A 20,274-nucleotide genomic window follows, 5' to 3' on the forward strand; every position below is an offset into this window, starting at 1 on the left:
GGGCTTGATTTGTTTGTTTATTTCTAGCGGTATTTCATTTTTTGTTTGTTTTGCTTTCTTCGATCTTCATCTCTATTCAAACGCCTCACTTGGAAAGCAGCAGGCCTTGCATATAGCACAGCGGACATTTTTAGCTATTATTATACTCTGTATTAGTCAAATCGAAAATAAATAAATAAATAAATCAGCCAATCAATCAATCAATCAATCACTCAATCAATCAATCAATCGAGCAGTCAATTGTTTACATATTCACTCAGTTAATCAATGCCGACTCTATCACCCACATACAGAATATTAGTCAAAGTCTACAGACCAGTTCTCCTGGAAACCTTGTGCCTTCGTCCGAGTACCAAGACGTTGTCAAGCGCGACCTCAATGTCTTCCGAGTTTCATTGTATATACGGCGGAGAATATCAAGACACGCAACCGAAGAGAGAACGTATCTAACAAATACAAACCGATCTGCGTTCATACAGTGCCATCAATTCTCGCGTTTTGCCTTCATCAAGGACGCCCCACAAATGCTTAGCAGTTACTGTCAACAAAAAATAAATAAATAAGAAGCCAAAGTAATGACGGCAGGATCTTCAAGACCACTACGAAAAATATTAAAGATTAAAACAGTGTTATGCTTGAAAGATTGAAATAGAGGAACACTGCCTTCAACAATTATCTAGCATTGTGCGGAAGGCAAGCGAAAAAAGAAGAGTGCACGAAAAAGGCTTATAGGTTTAACCACCAGCAACCAAAACAAAACCGCTAAGCGGATTGGGTGAGGTAGAGTATCCGCATTGCTTTGCAGCCAGACATACAAACAAAAATTTGCTCAGCTTAATCGAAAGCGAAATTCGTGGATAATGAAGCACATTATAAAATTTAAGCGTTTTCAAAGTTCAGGCAAACGTGTTTTGGTGTTCCAATGTTTCTAATGGCTTCGAGAACCGCAACAACTCTTGTATTCAGTGCGAACGGTAACCACCAATCGGGACATTCACTTTTTTTTTTCAATAGCAGTGCCGAGTTAAGGGCTTTCCTGACCAAGAGAATCTTTTAATAAATTTTCAGTTCATATATTTATTTACTTTGAGAAGATGAACAATGTGTCACCATAGTAAGTGAGGAGGCGAAGAACTTCCACTAAACAGAGAATCGAAAAGAACGTACCAGCGAGATCATTTTTAACCTGCACCCGGCAAAACTTGTGGGCGTCTGGAGGGAAAGGTCAAAGGTTTCGAAAGTTGGAACTACTCCTGCTGCTCGGTTCTTATTTACTATATCGTTTTGCGGATTGGGATTGCCATCGTATAGAAGGGATGAGATTGCGTTGATAAAGATAAAAAAAAAAAGATATCTATGTGCTGCCTCGGCGCTGTGCTGACAGCTCCTATAATGACAAGAAAATTAGTTTACCGGGCAGTTTTCATATAGGATCGGGTTTAAGAGCTTGCTGACACGTTTTTTTTTTGTCACGAAGCACAACTTCGTCCCGAGAAAATGAAAAACGAAGAATTTTCAGAGGAACTCGGGGGTGCTGATCCTTTCTTCGCAAGTGGTTGTGCGAAGAATGAAAGGGCATTCTTTAGTTTGGTTAACGTTCAAAGTGCTCCTAAGGAACAAGACGCGTTTGCGCGTGAAACTTAACAGCGTACTTAAGTTTGTCAGTCATAGAAACACAAACAAGTAGCCTTTTTATTACGTCACTACTCTAGCCGTGCAACTTCCTAAATGCAGGTGGAACTTGGACCAGCATAGTTTGAAGATGTTCACGGGACATCGAACACATAGGCCCAATTGTGGAAATGACATTTGCGTTTTTCATAGCGTACATCCCTCCTCCGTATTTACAAAAGTTAAATTATATTTAAAGACGTAAGGCAACGCACTGTTGGAAAAACTACCCCTTCAATGTGGCTGAATGGCTGTAGTTGGGCTTTGGTGTTCTTGTGTCTATTCAAGATGTCGTAAATTGCATTCCCGGCTGCTGAGGATGCATTCACAGTGGCAGTAAACAAGAAAAGAAGAAAGAAAGAAAGAACGAAAGAGCGAAAGAAAAGAAAGGTCATGCATGCAAAAGTGTATGGGTAAATAATGATAAAAAATCACCGCCCAAGAACTCCGAACAGATGGTCAATCAGCGAATCTGAAATATGCGGCTCCAGTGTTTATCACTTGGCTAATCCCAACGGTTCATTAAACGACGGCTTGGCAGGCTGCCGAATCCACGGTACCCAGCTGCTACTTGCGCTTGGCTGCACGAGCCTGTTCTTGTGCCCGGGCTGCAGCATCAGCACGACGTAGAAGAGCTCGTTCCGGGTTCTGTTCGCGACGTTACTGATCGTAAGCTGCCTGCTCCCACGGGGTACAGTCGCGATCAATTTGAAGGTGATCGCTCGAGCTGCGACCGGCGGGCCTTCCAAGTAGCATAGCGGCCGATTTCGGAACTGCGAAGATAAAAATTGCGCTGCCTTCTTCCCCTTTTACGCTCGTCCAGGCTGCAACCGTCACCCCCAAGACTAACTCGCCACATTTTTGTGCGTGTTACCCTTTCATGGCAATGATGTGTGTGCGTCCCTGCCTCATGCATACATTGGTTACCAATGACGCTTCTGTGCAATAGCTGAGAAGGCAGTCGAAATGAATTCGCAGGTTATCTCATGAAGGGCGACGACAAGCTGCGAGTTGCCAGACAGGAGTGACAGCTGCTCAGCGAACAGCAAAAGAGAGAGAGGGAAGCTATTTGATGTTTCCCTCTTGACTAACGGTGATGACGTAGCGTGGCGCTGCTCTTAGTTTCGGTCTAGGGTGCCTCGATGCGCGCGCCCCCCTCCGCCGCTCCGTGGAGGGTGGGGACATCCTTTGAAAGGGTCAGTGCCGCCTCGGCGAGGACGCGCGCCATATTTGTGCCCACTCCCCGTCCCGCCTGCGTCAGTTCCACGTGCGGCGGCCTGTTTCCCGTCGGTTGCAATTTTTCTTGGCCGCAAGACGAGGAAGACATGCCGGGGTGTTGCGTGCCTGCGTGCACAAATCACTCCCGAAATGGCTGGAGAATGTTTTCATTTCCGAGAGATCCGAAAAGAAGGCTCCTGTGGACTGTAAAAGTGAAACGGGACAAGTGGCAGCCGGCCAACACTTCACGCCTATGCAGTGTAAGTACTATATTCTTTGTTTCGTTTCCGTGCTGCTTACTCCATAGACAAGTGTACTGTTTTAAAATAATACCCAACGTGCGCGCTAAAAACGGCGTTACAGTTTTTGTAGGCATTCATTACTATTTCGCGCTTGATACTGGGTACGATCAATTATGCCAGCATATACCGCGGCACCATGCATTGTGTTTAAAATGCTTAGCCAACGTACACTTCAGGACGCGGAGTTGTTGTCATGAATCGCATCTTTAGTGTAAAGAGACTAAGTTTCAAGGCATAAGGGACCTTGATCTGAACAGAACACAATACATGCGTGTGTTGCAGTGGTGCCCGTACCTTTATGCTCTAGGCTTCTGCCGCTCGTAATCTGTTTGCCTAACGCTGCAAATGTCTGTATTACTGATTACTGATGAAAGTGAACGCGTCAGAGATCGTTACACCGTAGCTTTCATCCGAGGTTCTGAAGAAAATAAGTAAAGGCGCGAAGGCCGCACGACAAATTAATGAAGTTTAAAATTTCATTTGTTGAGTACCAATATAATGACATCGAAATATTTGGAGCTGTTGATTTTTACTTCCTTTGTGGTGATTAGTAGTTCCAATACTAGACCAGTGATTGTTTCGTACACCGTTTGCAAAATTCTGGAAACCAACTTTCCTGCTCAGCAAATGCCCCTTCACCATGGCGGACCGGCCTAGAAGTTGGGTGCAGCTCTGCATTCTAATATTTTACCCCTCATACCACTTTGCTCGCACGTGGCGAACAATTTGACAGGGCTCATTTCACCCTTCTCCAACAAAAGCAGTGGCTTGGCAGAACTGCGCCTAATTCGTTTCTCGCGGCAGCGTGAAGGCAGGGAACCTGACATTGTTCAGGGCATGTGTCTCCTTTGCTGCACCTTATTTCTAACCCCAAAACCAGTTTGGTGGCCGTGGTGAAATGTTTTTGCAAAGGGTCATATTAGAGTGCCTTGTCGGCGAAGATCGACCTTCATCGTCTGTCTGCAGCCTCAGCGCAGTAGTCTATGCGTGATTATTTCATCATATGTGATAGAATTATAATAAACGCATCATTAGTGTCACAGACTTGAGTGTATTATAATGTCATTGACTAAGTACCCTAACGATCGTGCGTAATTGCTTTGTAGCTAGTGTTACAATGAATGGAGATGACTATAATTAAAAGAAGGTATAAGACTGGGATTAATGACTATGACAATTACTATTGCTTAAGAATTACTCAATACAAATTAATATGGCTTAAAATTATTGAACAAAATAAATATTGACTTAAAATGACGCAGAAAAATTAGACTGGCTTAAAATAATGCAGCAAAATTAACGACCACCGAAAATAAATAATCAAAATACAGATTACTTACGGCTACTCAGCAACATAAGTATGACTTAAAAGGACTGAGCAGAACAAACGACCAATCGAATTAGGCAGAAAAATTGCAGGTGTAAAGGAGTTTAATGCGGTAATCGTTGATTCTTAAAAAGCGAAAGGCGTATGCTTTCGCACTTCGAATCAACCGTCCCTAAGGACTTATTTTGCTCTTACTGTGTTCTTTTTTTCGATATGCCGTCCGCCTACTGTGTTCGTTTGCCTTAGTGACTTACTTTCCTATACCAATTTCCAAAAAATTTTGCCCCTAAAAGCCGACAAAAATGGAACAGCAGCAAAGTGAAACGCTTGAAAACCCCTCGAGTATCATCACGTGGCCTTGTGTATATTAAATGTAACGTCAAGGGGGCGGATTTAGTTCCTTGTGCAGTGATTACTCGACTGTTAATATTACTATTTATTTGGTGCGCAGGCCCATTTTGTGGACAGCTGCTTCGAAAACAACCGCGCGGACGGACGAAAGCTGCTGAAAGGAAACGCTGTGCCAACCATCTTTTCGTTCCGACGTAAGTTGTTCCATATGTTTCAGTAGTGATTACTTTTGCAATGCATATCACTGTTGCTGATATGTTAGTATACTGGCCCAATTGAGGACTGTAAGCGCGCATACTTCTCTACCTTACATTTCTTTACTTGAAACTGCCTTGTCGTTCACGCAACTGGGAAATTATAGTGTCACCTTTCGATGCTTTTGACTGAGTCCATAAGCTCTAAAATTTCCTGTTTATTGTGCAGCTTTGGTTCCCCACCGAAAGGAGCCGAAGGAAAGAAGCACACCTGTTCTAGCATCTGCAGCCATCACAGTGGTGCCACAAGGAAAACCAAAAGTTTCTGCAGCTTCTGAGGTGTCTTCAGGGTCTCATCTAGATTCTCTGCCAGTACACTCTTGCAGTGCACAAGACAGCACGAACTGCAATAAGGAGGCAGTCTGCAATGAGTCGCAAACACAACAAGAACAAGTATGCAATCTACATGCTTCCTCCGGCTCTTGTGCCGAGCTAAAAAAGCAACTAGACGATGCAAGACAAAGCTACATGCAGCTTCAAGAAGTTCACAAGAAGGCTAACGTGACTATTCAGTCCCTAAAAAAGAAGGTACGAAAACTAGAAAGTAGAATAGAAACCTTCGAAAAGCGAATAAAATTTCTTAATGAAGACCAAGTGCAGGCGCTTTCGAGAAGCAGCAATCAAGGTTCTACGTGGTCGCCGCAGACAATTAAACAGGGGCTGCAATTGAAGTTCGCTTGCGGAAAGTCTGGCTACAGAGCACTGATACAGCTTGGGTATCCACTGCCGACAGATAGAACACTGAATCGTCGCCTCCAGGGGTTGAAATTCTCGCCGGGAATTTTGAATGATGTTGTTGAACTCCTCAGGATCAAAGCGCAAGGCATGGAAGACATTGAAAGAGACTGTGTTTTGTTCCTTGACGAAATGGAGATAGCGCAAGGGTTTCAGCTTGACCGTGCTGAAGACACCGTGTTCGGAGGTGTGACGCTTCCACCTAAGCCAGATAATCCCGCTAGTCATGCACTGGTGTTCATGGTAGGAGGCCTCAACAACCGATGGAAACAGGTGATCGCATACCATTTTACTGGGAGCCACGTCGACGGCAGTACTCTCAAGGACTGCGTTCTCGAAATTGTCCGCCTGTGTGCAGATATTTCGCTCAGAGTCCGAGCAGTAACGTCGGATATGGGCGCATCAAACCGAGCGATGTGGCGCGATCTCGGGTTTTCCAGCCATCGGAACTCCAAGACTACGTGCTCTATAACACATCCGTCATTCAGTGAAATGGAGTTAGTTTTCAATGCAGATGCTGCCCATGTGCTCAAGAATATCAAGGGTCAGCTTCTAAACTCTATCGTGTTCACATTAAGTGATGCAACCGTCAGCGAGCACAACCTGCCTTCAAAGGATGTGAAACTAGAGCACGTACGTGCTGTCCTAGAGTTCGACAAGGAAAGGGAGCTGAAGCTCGCGCCGAAGCTTACTGAAGCACATGTTTCCTCGGGACATTTCACAAAGATGAAAGTGGGACTTGCAGTGCAATTTTTCAAAGAGACCCCCGCTGCAATCCGGTACTTGGTGAAAGAAAAAATACTGGAGCACGAAGCCGAAACCACAGCATGGTTTTTAGAACTTGTATCAAGGTGGTATACTCTGATGTCATCGCGCCACCCCTCCGTTTCGCTTAGTCTTCAAGACATGGAGAAGCATTATGAAGCTGTCCGTACTTTCAAGCTGGCCATCAATACTTTTCAAGGCATGAATATGGGCAGCACCTCGCAGTGGAAGCCATCACAGGCAGGCCTTCTAATCACCACTACTGCTGTACTTCAACTCCAGGACATTCTTTTGAGCTCTGAAGGTTACACTTTCTTTCTAACTGGCAGAATACTGCAAGATTGCCTGGAAAACCTTTTCTCTGTTGTTCGCCTGAAGAAGCCGGTTCCAGATGCATTGGACATGAAATATGCTCTCAAACTTGTGTGCATTAGCCAATTTTTGCACACGCCGAAGACAACCAGCTATGCTGTCGATGATTCGGAGTATCTGGTTGATCTATTGACAGATGGCAAGCGTGAGCTAGCTGAACCAGGCCCATCTGAAATCGATGATTCTGAGATACTTTTCATTGAAGAGCTGACATCTACAGAATGTAGCACACTCTTTCATATTGCCGGATTCCTCGTGAAAGGCATTATCAAAAAGATAAGCAGTTGCGAGCAGTGCAAAGCTGCTCTGCTAGGTTCGACAGACAGTCCGCATTCTTACCTGACAAGGCTAAAAGAATACATCCGGAACGGCGACAACCTGCATTACCCCAGTGCTCAAGTAATGAGTATTCTGAAGTCGTGCGAGGAGCTATTCAAGGGAATCACGGAATGGACCGAAAGCCTTCTTACTGTGCAATCTCCTTTACAGGCTGTTGTGACGTACTTGAGCAAAATGGTTAAGTTCAACGTGAATGCTTGTCAAGTGCACAGTGCAACTGTTCAGAAGCTTCTCATTTCCACCTATGCCCGAATGCGGTTACGCATTCACCTGCGTCAGCTTGAAAAGAAAGAAGTCAACGGCCGCGGAAGCAAAACGTGTGCTGCAGTAAACTTGCAGTGAAACCACAATTTTGATAGTGTGCACAGAGCTGGTCTGTACTTTTTATAACTTTTTTCTATAGTATTTTCATATTTTTCGCACATTGTTGTAATAAATTGATGCAGCGGTGTCGCAAAGCTTTTGATCACTACACCATATTTTTTGTGCATTCTTTCAGTGATTTCTACATAAGTGTTTTGCTGTAATGAAAAAGAAATATTCAGTTAACGCGACGCGAACTTTTTAAGGCCAGAGAATATAAGGTCTCATAAAATATTGGATGTCGCAATACATTCCAAATACCCCACTTCAGCATCGTTTGTGTGTGTGTGCTTTCGAAGAATGACTGCCTTCTAATAGCAGCCACTGAGGTTCTTGACTTCGCCGAAAGTATGACATTTTATCATTTGGAGTCATCCGCCTTCTATTCATAATGATACGTGTCGTTCCGCGAGAAAAACAGCTTACTTTCAAGGAAATACGTTCGGCGCCAGTGCGCGCTCCCGAAGCGCGATGAAAGAAGTGGGCACAAATACGGTGGACTCCGTAGCAGACGACGCGGTTGTCCCCACCCTCCACGGAGCGGCGGAGGGGGGCGCGCGCATCGAGGCACCCTATTTCGGTCGCCGCTCGAGCGATCACCTTCAAATTGATCGCGACTGTACGTATGACGCGTGGCCCACCGATTTCGGGACCGCAGAGAAACTGCTCCGCGCGCGCTCGGCTGCGACGGAGAGCAGCGCCGTCCCTACTGGCGCAGCCAATCGCGCGCCTTCTCCTTTCTTTCTTTTTTCGCGCATGCGCATGGGGTTGGCTGGAGAAGTTCTCGGCGTACATGCGACAGACGGACGGACGGACAAATCCGCTAACCATATACAGCTTCGTTGTAAGATTACTAAGGTTGTGAGATCACGACCAGTGTGACCTTCTTGGAACGCTAAGACCCATCGCCCATGTAAAGCCCTTTGAAGTATGGTCATTTAAGAAATATTATACTAACCCTATAAATCTCTTGAAGATAAATTGCCAGAAGAGAGATGTTTACCTATTGCCATGGGTCGGGGGCTAATGTGACTCAAGTGCTTCCCTTCGAAGGTTTGACTTGCAAGCGGCTCAGAGGTGAATTTACCAGACCTCTACTGAAACCTTTCCTTGAAGAGCTCGTTTACTCCATATGTGTTACGTAGCAATCTCATGAAACTAATACCAATCTCGAATGATTTCCGCATTACTTTCGTGTAGATGGCGATGTAGTACAACACAAACAATTACTGCTATAAAGAAGAAACGACGTTTAATTAGGGTATTGCTTCATTCCCAGTATAAGGTACAGAAATTATTTGTCAATTTACGGAGTGATTTTTGAAATCGTTGTTGCCCTATGCGGTACTTTAATTGTAGGCGTGGCCGTTCCGAGGAAGTTGCAAAAGAAAAACGGTTGCAAAAGAAGCAAAACAGTTACATCGTGGTATAAAATTTATAAACAGGGCTAAGGTGCCTCAGGAAGGCTGGCCAACATTTCGATGGGAGGCCCTATTTTCGTCAAAGGCGGCCTCGTCATCCTCGGCATGTTAGATTTAAAGGGTTAATGCAGTGACGTCACGTGCGGTTGTTGTCGGTGTCGGTTGGTTATAAAGGGAGAGACTGTCTGTGAGCGTGGTTCCCAAGACGAGGGGACAAGAGCGCGAGAGTGGTGGGAAGGCGGGGAGAAAAGAAAAGAAAGAAAAGGAGAGAAAGAAATGGGGAGGGGACACGAAGTGGAAAAAAAGAACAAAAAAAACGGGGGTGGGGGCATGGGCGGCGTTGGGGAAGCGGGAGGTTAGGGAGCATTCAGGGGTGTCGTTGGCGGCACGTTTTTGTGGCTTTAGAAGAGCCGGTCAGGCGGTCAGTGCTCGAGTAACACAAAAGACCCCCCTCCCTCCCCCCCAAAAAAGACATGAGTTTAAAGAGTGACTTTATAGCTTAGCAGGAATGCGTCGAGTAATATTGAAGTAGTGAAAATGGCGACAAGGAGTCTGGGGTGCAATGTATGGCATGTCTGGAAGGCAGCGGCATGGTATTTCAAGAGACGTTAGCCCCAGTAGCTCAACGTAGGTGTCGCTACGGCGGTACACAGAAATGGCGATACCCTGTGTGGCTGAGGCGCCGAAAAACAGTTACAGAGGCACTTAGGTCTCGTTAGGTGCATTGAATGAGCAAGCAGTACGAGTCTTCCGCGCGATACTTTTCACTTGGTCATGTGCTCGATTTGAGCAAAGTGAATTTTGAGGATGGGCCAAGTCGATATGGGAGTGGGCTAGGTCGGTTTTGAACGTGGGCAACTCAATTCGCGAATTGGAGCAAGCCAATTTCGGGGGTGGGCCAAGTCAAATTCGAGAGTGGGCTAGGTCGGTTTTGAACGTGGGTCAACTCAATTTGTGAATTGGGCAGAGTCAATTTTTTTTTGCATGGGCCACGGCGTCCGTCCTACGTCGTGGCTGTTGACCGTGGGATTTCGCAGCGCATGACATGCCGCAGCATGTACATCGCCGGGAACGTAACGTCACCACTCGGTCACGCAGATTTTGGTACCACCGGATGTTAACGCCGGACGGACGCCGGACTTTTCGCTTCATGGGCTATATATAACTAGGGTTGAGTATTGGGCGAGTTGGTATTGCATTCTAAAACTGGTACAGCGCAGCATACAAGGGAAGAAACAAGCCGAGCCGGCCAGATGAATTCAGCGCTCTGTTCCTTTATCTGGCCGGCTCGGCTTGTTTCTTCCTTTCTATGTTGCGCTGCGCCGGTTTTAGTATATATAACGCTTTCGCAGTAGTAAGCGGACGTCACGAAGACGACGCAGATAAGGAAAAGATCAGCACAAGAAAACACAAGATGAACGACAGAATAGTCTAGCCCTAGTGCATCTTATTACATGAATATATGAATAAATTACATGAACATGAATATATTAGATGAATGTGCATACCTTCCAACCTGTGAACCTGAATATTCGTAAAAATCCCTGCATACATGAGAGAGCGAAGGGAGGGGGGAGGTGGAGGTGTGTTTCACGCATTTTCTAAATATTTGACGCGATCACAGACACGCTGCTTGTAACTACATTCGCTCTTTATTTACGATGGCTCAGCTCTTGGGCGCAGCACACCAGAAGCAGAAAACGTGGAACAGCCGAAACTTACAAGGAACACAGAATATAGCGATGGCTGTTTCGCTGACTTTGCTGTTCGCGGTTGGGGCCTACTTGGCGAACTTGTCTTAATAAACTTCTAAGCAAGTACCCCTGTGGCATAAGGCTTGTCGAAGCTATCTGGCACAAGAGGACGGCGCTGGTACCGTAGCAATTTAGTGTTCGTACGCATTTTCTTTCTTTTGCAGTCTTCCTCAGCCTCATTTTTCAATTGCGAAGCTTTTTCTCAAATCGCGCCTTCCCTTTTTTTTCCCACTAAAGTTTGACGCAACGCTCGCAAAATTGGAGAACGAGCCCGAATTCGTAAACTGAACGAAACATTCGCGAGAGTTGGCCAGTATGAATATGCGAAAACGGTTGGGTTTTTTTCCCGGTTTGTTTCGTTTTATGCTCAGCGCACTTACCGTGACGTTTCTGAGGGCCCATCACAGAGGCTGAAAAACGGTGAACAACACACGCGAGAGGAAAGCGGAGACTATAGACGCACTAAGCGGGGCGCTATGTCGCAACCGGGTCACGTCAGTGGATCGGACCGAAGCATATATATATCACTCTTGTGCGAGGGCGGCCTGACTGTTGTTGCTGTGCGAGAATGAAACTATGTACGCAGTCCAGAGAGTCGCGATGCAACACCTACCTGATTCCTCCAACTCGCGCAGATATATAAACACCGGCCATAGAGCGAGGAATGACGGCTTCAGCCGTCAGGAGCCGGGCACAGAATGGAGCAACGTTTTAAAATAAAACTGAAATAAAAATTTGAGTTCATTGGCAATGTCTTTGAGTTCGGTTTAAAACGTTCATATATGTGTTGTGTGACCGAAAATGTACATTCGTCTGCAATGTACGCGCCTATTTTGGAGCCTGTCTTTCGGCGTCTGCCTTATTCTGTGCGATTCGTTCCGATGGTGTTTTGAACTGTCTGCAATTCACGTAGTATTCACGGAACTTGTATTGGACCAACTTCTTTTTATGGCCCTGAATAAGGGTGCAGTACGTTTAAGGCGACAAAGTTAATAAGCGTGAGGAGATATCAATCACACAAGTTGCTTAGTTGTTCAGCTTGCCTTAGCAACTAGGATGCGCAAGAAAAAAATAAAAAGAAAGGAAAAGTAGCTAGACAGAAGAACAGAAAAATGATAGGGCTTGGGGCCAGCGCATAATGAAAATCAAGAGAATTGTGCAGACACATATTGCCGAAATGCTCTTATACTATCGCATATGGGCACCGTTTAAATATTTAGCAACTTGCTGCTTGTGAAGAAGCCGGCGTCACCGTATGGTATCTAATATTTCCAGGTACATCCAAACAGATCACTGAATCAGCGCATTCGACTGCCTGTTATCTTCCCAGGGAGCGGACAAGTCCACGGGTGACCGTACGCTACAAAATTTATATATCAAGTTACCTCATACCCTTTTCAAGGGCACAGCTTCATAATGTTTTTAGAGTAGAACCCATAAGGAGATTAGATCAGCTGCCTCTACGGAATACTGTTTTTTTCCTTGGCGAAGAAATGAAGCCAGTTCTTTCGTTTTTCTATCTATCTATCTATCTATCTATCTATCTATCTATCTATCTATCTATCTATCTATCTATCTATCTATCTATCTATCTATCTATCTATCTATCTATCTATCTATCTATCTATCTATCTATCTATCTATCTATCTATCTATCTATCTATCTATCTATCTGTCATCTATCTATCTGTCATCTATCTATCTATCTATCTATCTATCTATCTATCTATCTATCTATCTATCTATCTATCTATCTATCTATCTATCTATCTATCTATCTATCTATCTATCTGGAAAGATGGAGGCTGCGTCTATCTTACATTCCTAAGACATGCTGCTTTTGATTTCGGCAGAAAATCTGAGCTAATCACTAACTGGAGCTCACTTTTTATTTGGACTTTCGGAAGCGGCAGACCGAGAGCTGTAGTAATGGACCAGAAACGGTTTCTAAGCCCCTCTGGAACGAGATTAGCTGGCACTTTTAACGCGCGCAGTCTTTCGAGCTCATCGACAGGAAAAAGAACTAACTGATTAAGCCTTTCAAATTCAATTTCTCGCCAAACGTGGTGAATTCTAGCAGAAAAGAAAGAAGAAGCTCAACTTGTCATATATATACTTAGCTATGCCTTGAACCTACAATGGAAAAGATAAAGAGTTCATAAATTAGTCTTTCCTTTTTCTTTTATCTTCCTTTTTTTGAGCTAAAAAGAGGGTTCCTTTTCAGGAGAACATCTGAAGATGAAAACCAGCCTTTCTTAAACATCTGGAATCTCCGAGCAATCCGAGAACAAAACTTTCGCTTCCGAAAAGCCGCGAGCCGCGGTAAGGAAATGAAAACGAGAAGAGAAGGTTTTCCGAGCGCTGAAAACCAATTTACACCGCCTCTAATCCGCGTTTCTTCACCCACAGCCGGCATGCGGATTAACTTGGCGCGCGCGATGTGAGCGTAGCCTTTTTTCGTAGCTACGAGTCTTTCACATCTGTGAGTCTATTTCCACAGCGCCGCGCAAAGTGGCACAGAGCACCGCCACATTATCTCCTTTTAATCGAATTCCTTAACGCTCTCTCTCGAAAAGCAAGATACACTCGAGATCACTGCCGAGGGAACGTACAGCTCATCTTCGCATGCTGTTTCCCAGTCCAAGAAATTTCACGCACCGAGGGTCGAGTTTCGTATTCTCCCTATATAGCTGTGCTCGTAAGGGCTGTCTTACGCACTTACTTACGCACTTGCACTTGCACTTGCGCACCTGCACATATGCAAGTGCGCAAGTGCAAGTGCTGCTAAACACGAGTCGTCTCAGAAATGCAGTTGGCGTTATCCCGAAAGAAACATAATTAAAGCAAAAAAAAAATGCACGCCAGAGGGCGATGCGTCCTCTTCAGCTGCATGTTGCACTGTTGGGCTACGAAGGTGGTACGCACAGGAGCAGTCAAACGGAAAACCGGAGACGTACGTTAATCTCGTTTCTTTTTCTCATTTTGTGGCCTCGTTCGTCGTATTAGTGCTCATGTGTGTACTACACATGTTGGTGCATGAACCCTACACCATACAGTAACGTGATACCCACTATAGCCCCTGCAGAAATAGTACTCTTAAACGTATCGTTTACAAGGGGCGCGTAGCGCTGAAACTCGAAATATGCGGCGGCGCGTTTGGAATGTGCATTTGTCGAAACCGGTGCTAAAGGAACAAAGACTCTAGGAGCAGGTTGTGGTTTCAGTAATGTCTCACTTCAATTCTGCAAGTACAACATGCTCCGTCAAATCATTACTTAAATAGTCAATGAGTGTAATTTCTCAGCGGGACTGGTAGTTATCGAGCAAATTATGATGTCCGGCACTGCTTAAAATGGCAATTTTATTGCAAGAAAAGCATAATTTTATCTCCAATCATCTGTTTCCAGGCGATGTGAAAAGCATGGCGGCCATGACGTGTTTCCGCTCCGCAATTACTTCCGGCGCATGCTGCTTGGAAAAGCACGACCTTCGAGATCTCTTTCTCTTACTAAGAGGGAACCGTAGATGGGGCGTGGATTGGACGCCACTTGAACAGTTGTCGCAAAACCAAGGCGTATTATTGTCTTTTACAAATTACACAGTACGTAACACGCACTATGGAATGAGTCCACCTAACAAAACAAAATAAATTACAAATGGAAGCTCAGCATCAGTGTTCTAAATAATGATGCGTTATCACTACAGAAACAAATGAAGTAATTACACTGCAATAAGAAATATTTATTTATCTTCTAACAGAAAGCAATACCGCGACAGGGAGAGGAAGACAGACGACATTTTTTTGTGTCAGGTGTCACGTAGCTCATGTCTTTTTTTATTTCTGTGTCTGCTTTTAGTTGGAGATGCGGACACGCTGGCAGATGCGCAGTACTAGCGTGCCCTGTTATTTGCCTTTAAATAGAATTGATACAAAGAGCAACCTCTTTTATGCAGTTTTACTGCAGTCGAAGGTTAGCGACAGTTCATCAAGAACCTTGACTGGATACGTTATCAGACTAATTTTGACGAAAGAAGGGCAAAAAAGTGAAATTATTCATCACCTAAGCAATTAGTAGAGAGTGAAAAGAATGTCAGCGGATCACATGCAAATGAAGGAATCAATGCTAAGCGGTGCTTTCGCTTGTGACTTTGAAAATCAACACGCAAATGTTATTCCATTTCACGTTTTTCGACATGCATTATACCAAAGAAACCTTAAACTATTTACTGCATTCAGTGCCCATGTGTCATAAAAGGGAAAATATAGTCACCCAGCCGACTAAGGAAACCGAGGAAACATAAGCACTTCGTATGAGTTGGGAATGCGAAGGGATTAATGTCCATTTGAAAGCCGCTGAGCGGTCCTTCTAGTTATGAACTCCTCGCGGGCCAGCGAGCGTCTTGAGAGGGTTGGCACGTTTTGATTTGGTCTTACCGAGGTGCCGTTAAAGCACAGGCCAGAGCTTGCGCGGACAAGGAACGCATGGGTAGGACAGGCTTGTGAGAGAGAAAGTGAGGGTGACGTGGCATGGCGGCGATGCCTTGTCCCTTTCCTCAACGCCGGCACGCTACACACCGCTTTTTCATGGGCGCCGCCATATTGCTACGCAGTGGCGCCATCTATGGGCAGTCGGCATGCTGGCTTGGGGGAGCGTTCGGTTTTGCATGGCAGCAGGTGATTCCTTTCGCTCGTTCTGCTGCGTCAAGGCGGGCTCGTGACGTGCCGTCGCAGCCAATGGGAATTTAGGTGTCGTTTCGCCGCTACAGATGACAGACGCCGGCTTTCTCGCTCAATGGGGCATTCGGCGCTCTCGCATCAATAATCGCCCAATCGATGGCTTGCACAGACTCTCACGCGGACTACGAGGACACCGAGAGCGACAGAAGAGAGGTCGGCCTCGATAGCCGGAGGAGAGAGCGACGAATATTTTGCACTGTGGGCTCCCCCCTGCATGCAGTGGAACCATATTTGGGCCGCGCGTTGGCGGCGGCGATCGTTTCTTTCCCGTGTTCAAGCTGCGTTGTAGTGATTCGACAAAACGTTCTAATAGTTCCACGAATCCGCGATTTCTTTAACGCCGTGCACGACGGACATCTACTGCACTCACTGTGCGTAAGGTCGGAGGCCTTGTGCAGCATCTCCTCCAAGACCTCTTCTTCGGGGGCAGCAGCCACCACGGACGTCGCATTGTTCTGCGCGACCGCTCCAACCGCCGCCGCCGAGCCGGCGGCACCAGCAGCAGCAGCACCGGCACCGGCAGGGGCCGCCACCACACCAGCGGCGGGCGCGGCGGGCGCGGCGGGCGCGGCAGGTGCCGCCGGCGCCGTGCCGCCCGACGGTGCGGCAACCACCCCCGCACCGGGCGGTGGCGCGGCTGGCGAGGCGACGGGAGCCGCGGGAGCTGCGGGCGCCGAGGCTTCGGGCGCCGCCGGCGGCGGTTGCGGCGCGGCCGGTGGGGGCGCGGCGGGCGCCGATTCGGGGGCGGCAGGCGGAGCGGTGGCACTTCTGGGCTCCAGGGCGGGTGCGACTGCTTTGCGTAGCCGCATCAGCAGTCCGTCGATAGAGGCCGCCGCTTGGTCCCGGGGTGCCATGTCGTCTGTGAGCAAGAAAAATAGTAGGAATAGGGGAAGGGGGAGCGAATAATATATATATCATTCCTGTAAGGATTTGATATCTGTATTAATTTGATATATGTAAGAAAGCTATCGTAAGACAACGGAGTCCGCATGGCAGAAAGAGCGGACGGTGCAGGAATCAAGATTTATGTTTGAAGGGACCGTCAGCCATCCAGAACCGGTCACGATATTTCGGTGGGGAATGAAAAGCTGGTGCTTCATAGAGTCATATTTGAACACGCTATTCACGGTGAAAGTAGCGATTACAACTTTAAATTGGCGGTGAAATTGACGAAAAAAAAACTGCATTACGTGAACCCTGGCAGTGAAACTGAGGTACGAGGGCTATATTATTACCACGGTGACCGCAAAAGACAGTACATAAGTCGTGCTGTTATTAAGTGTACCAAATGTACAGTGTTAAATTGCATTCTTCATATTTTATTCGCACTTGCGCTTAAATAAATGCGTAATACGATCTAAATAAAGTCACGGCTACAATCGGCGCTTCCAATGCGGCAACAAATGGAACTGCAGATTCGCAGCGTCCCTAATGCATGCAGCCGCACATCACGCTGTTTCGGAGGTTAGTTCGTATGCATGTAAGTTCTGGTCGAGCTCAAAGTCTTCGCTCCAGCTCGATCATGTTACCGAGACAAAACGCTTTCATACGGCAATGCAGTCTGTGCAACACCTACAAGATATAGCTCACTGTAGGAAAAGCGTCGTTTCGCTTTCGTAAACTTGGCTTGGCTTGGCTAAAGCTAACTTTGCTTGATTTGTATATAAGCAAAGCTGTTAGACAGGAAACCTCGAAACTACGCGGTTATTATTGAAGACGTCATTCAACAGTTCTAAGGTCCCGATAACAAATGTTTTACGACGTTCACCGCGTTACCACTGCAGTATTGGACACTGAACAGTAACCTTTCCTCCGCTCTAAAAAAATAAAAATATTGGCTGTCTGTCCCTTTTACGGACCAAATGCGCGACGGTGATTGTTCTTACCAACCCGCAGTTACGGGGAATGTGACAACGACATGATGACCTCAAAGATGCCTTACTAAATATCAAAAACGGTCAAAATACTAGACTTAAACAGCGTATGTGTGTGTGTGTGCGCGCACACATACGACTGTTAAATCTGTTTGTTGAGCTGGATTATCCGCAGAAGTTTACATTGCTTACACTGAAAATCAAAATGGATATTTGACTAATTAACGCAATATCGCTAATCATGATTTCAATTAATTACATTGGCGCACACAACGCAATACACGATATGAACCAGTGATTTGACAAGGCACATCCACTTGGAAAAAATTTTGAAACGAGCACCAGTTGCGGTATAAGTGCAGTCAAACTTGAGGTGAAAATGCATTTGTTGCACTCGTTTTTTCGACAAAAAGCCTTCTTTGTACATATTGAAGCTCACAAATTACTGGAGCGCCAATGCGTTTAACCGAAACTATTGGAACGTCTACATCGGATCTGTCGTCATACTCAAAACTCAATCGAAGTGGATATTAATTTCGAAGTCACCGGCTACAATTTCGCGACAGAGTTCAAACATCCCTGACTGCTTGTCACGCTTCCCGGCAACCGCAGCTTTCTTGCGTGTGCACGGAGCCGAGCGTGATGGCGGTGTTGCAAGGAACAGAGCGGGCCACCGTACTCGGAAAAGGGGTTTATGTTTAAGTTTCATTTCACCTTCAATGCAAGCAAGGATGGAGACAAATAAAGAAGCATCTTGAGTTCACTATGGTGCCCAATAAAAGAATCAAGAATTTTTTCGCACATTGTTCTTTTAAGTACCCCTAGTATGAGGGGTACTTTGCGTATGATAGCAAAAATAGAGGTACGGGAGACAGTCTTGGCACTCTTAACGCGTACACATACACATATACTAAAGGAAAATGAATGCGCTTTCTGTGCCCCCTGCTCGAATTATTAACGCGTGGCAAAAGCCAAGAAAGATGCGCAAAGAGCTCCTTAATGAGAAAGAGCCGTACCATTTATTTTCGCGTTCCTTCGAGTACGTAAACGAGGGTGCATATAGTCGAGGCCCAGTTAGCACCTCCTCAATTTAGATTGATTTAATTAAGCTCGCGCCATGCTGACGCCCGATAACTCACAGTCACAACAAAACACAAAGAAATGCGCCAACATCTCCTAAATATCGTCTATTAAGCAAAAAATAAGTAAAGGAAGCCAGGAACATAAAAAAGGTAGGTTAATCAATGGAGACCTCTGGCGGCTGTCAGGTCAATGCCGCACGTAGTATTTGCCTGTCATCGCTACTAAACAGACAACATTGCCCAAATTGAGTAGGCCTGGTTCGAAACTCTTTCTTAAACACCTTAGTCGAGACGCTCCAAAGGTGAATACCAATTTTATTCGATGTGCTATATTGGATGTTCTTAAATTCCGTGATATTGTCGACTGCGCCATCTTGTACATACTGATTGGCCCAAATGCCTGCTTCGGCGCCCTTGATTGGCGCAAAGCGCAACATTCATAGAATTTGACAATGTGGCGGAAGATGACAATATCCGAAATAGTACTCCCAGATTGATGCATTAGGCTTATGGAGCTGCAAAGAGCCTTATACTGGTTACGGAGGTCTCGTAACCGAAAGCGGAGAAAAAGCAATGAAACCACTGGCAACATCAATCTTGCAAGCTTTCACGTCACCTTCGCATGATATCATACATTATCGCAACTTCCGCTCGGCACTGTTCTACTGTTCGACGGCTAAGAATTTATCAACTTGCATTCAAAAGTCGGCAAACTCTACGTTAAGCCTTTCAGGAAACCTTTTGTTTTAAACCTTTCAGGATATAGAAATGCAAAAGTACCGCGAAGTTCGTGACGCCAGCCAGACGCCATGGGTGAAGGCGCCAAATTTTTAAAGAGAGGTTGGCTCCAATCAAATTCCATAAAGAGAGGTTTGTTAATCGTTTTCTCCACCAGAAACCGAAACCAAAGAAAGGAAAGGGGAAAAAAAAGGCAATGAAAAGTGGGTTGAGAACGGGGTGCATTAAAACAAATTGAGGATATCCACTGCGCATCTTGGGATCTATTTGAAGCGAAGCTTTCCTGGAATGGTGAATTGAATGCTACTAAACTAACTGCGATGCCTACAACTATGCTCATCCTATGCACCGTGCAACCTCATGTAGTGCTTACGTGTATTCACCCTTAATGTCACGCAATATTTATGTTTATGCCCTACACCGTTCACGAGCTACGACGAAATGCAAGAACAATATTGTCCGCCGGATGCACATTGTCAGACGTCGACGTAGTCATGTTGCGAAGACTAAGGCGGTGTATGTGTGACACGTGTTGAAACTAGAATGTTGATGGCAGGTGCATGCACAGACAAGTGCCACACATATGTAAATACATTTCACGTATCTATTATGGAGCAATGGCCCAAAACGGACACATGTCCAGTGGCACACACCCTATAGCAGCAAGATTGCGGTATATTCCCAAAAAGCAGCTTTATCATCATCACCACTATTATCATCATCGTCCTCGCCATTATCATCATCCGCAGCAGCAGCCTATTTGATGTCCACTGCTGCACGAACCCCTCTGCCAGCGATCTACAATTACTCCCGATTGCTAGCCGATATATCACTCGTTATTCGTTTGCTAGGTCTAGGTACTATAGAGTTGCCTATTGGTAAATACTGTATGTCAGGTTCTATGTCGTAATTTATTGTTCTTTTTATTCGCGCGGGTTGTCACGCTGCATCGAAATGAAATGAAATGTAA

General features: G+C 45.7%; 1 protein-coding gene across 4 annotated transcripts in view; it reads right to left on the reverse strand.

The window, feature by feature from the left end:
* The window catches only part of Syt1 (Synaptotagmin 1), a 181,074-nt gene that overhangs the window by 65,883 nt on the left and 94,917 nt on the right, over positions 1 to 20,274 (reverse strand). For all 4 annotated transcript variants that reach the window (XM_055062540.1, XM_050191700.2, XM_050191698.3 and 1 more), the window contains exon 2: positions 15,981 to 16,469. In XM_055062540.1, coding sequence (XP_054918515.1) covers positions 15,981 to 16,464 — 484 coding nt within the window. In that variant the 5' untranslated portion in view covers positions 16,465 to 16,469. The remainder of the gene's footprint in view (positions 1 to 15,980; positions 16,470 to 20,274) is intronic.

This window comes from Dermacentor andersoni, chromosome 10, assembly GCF_023375885.2.
Source record: "Dermacentor andersoni chromosome 10, qqDerAnde1_hic_scaffold, whole genome shotgun sequence".
Lineage (NCBI taxonomy): Eukaryota > Metazoa > Arthropoda > Arachnida > Ixodida > Ixodidae > Dermacentor > Dermacentor andersoni.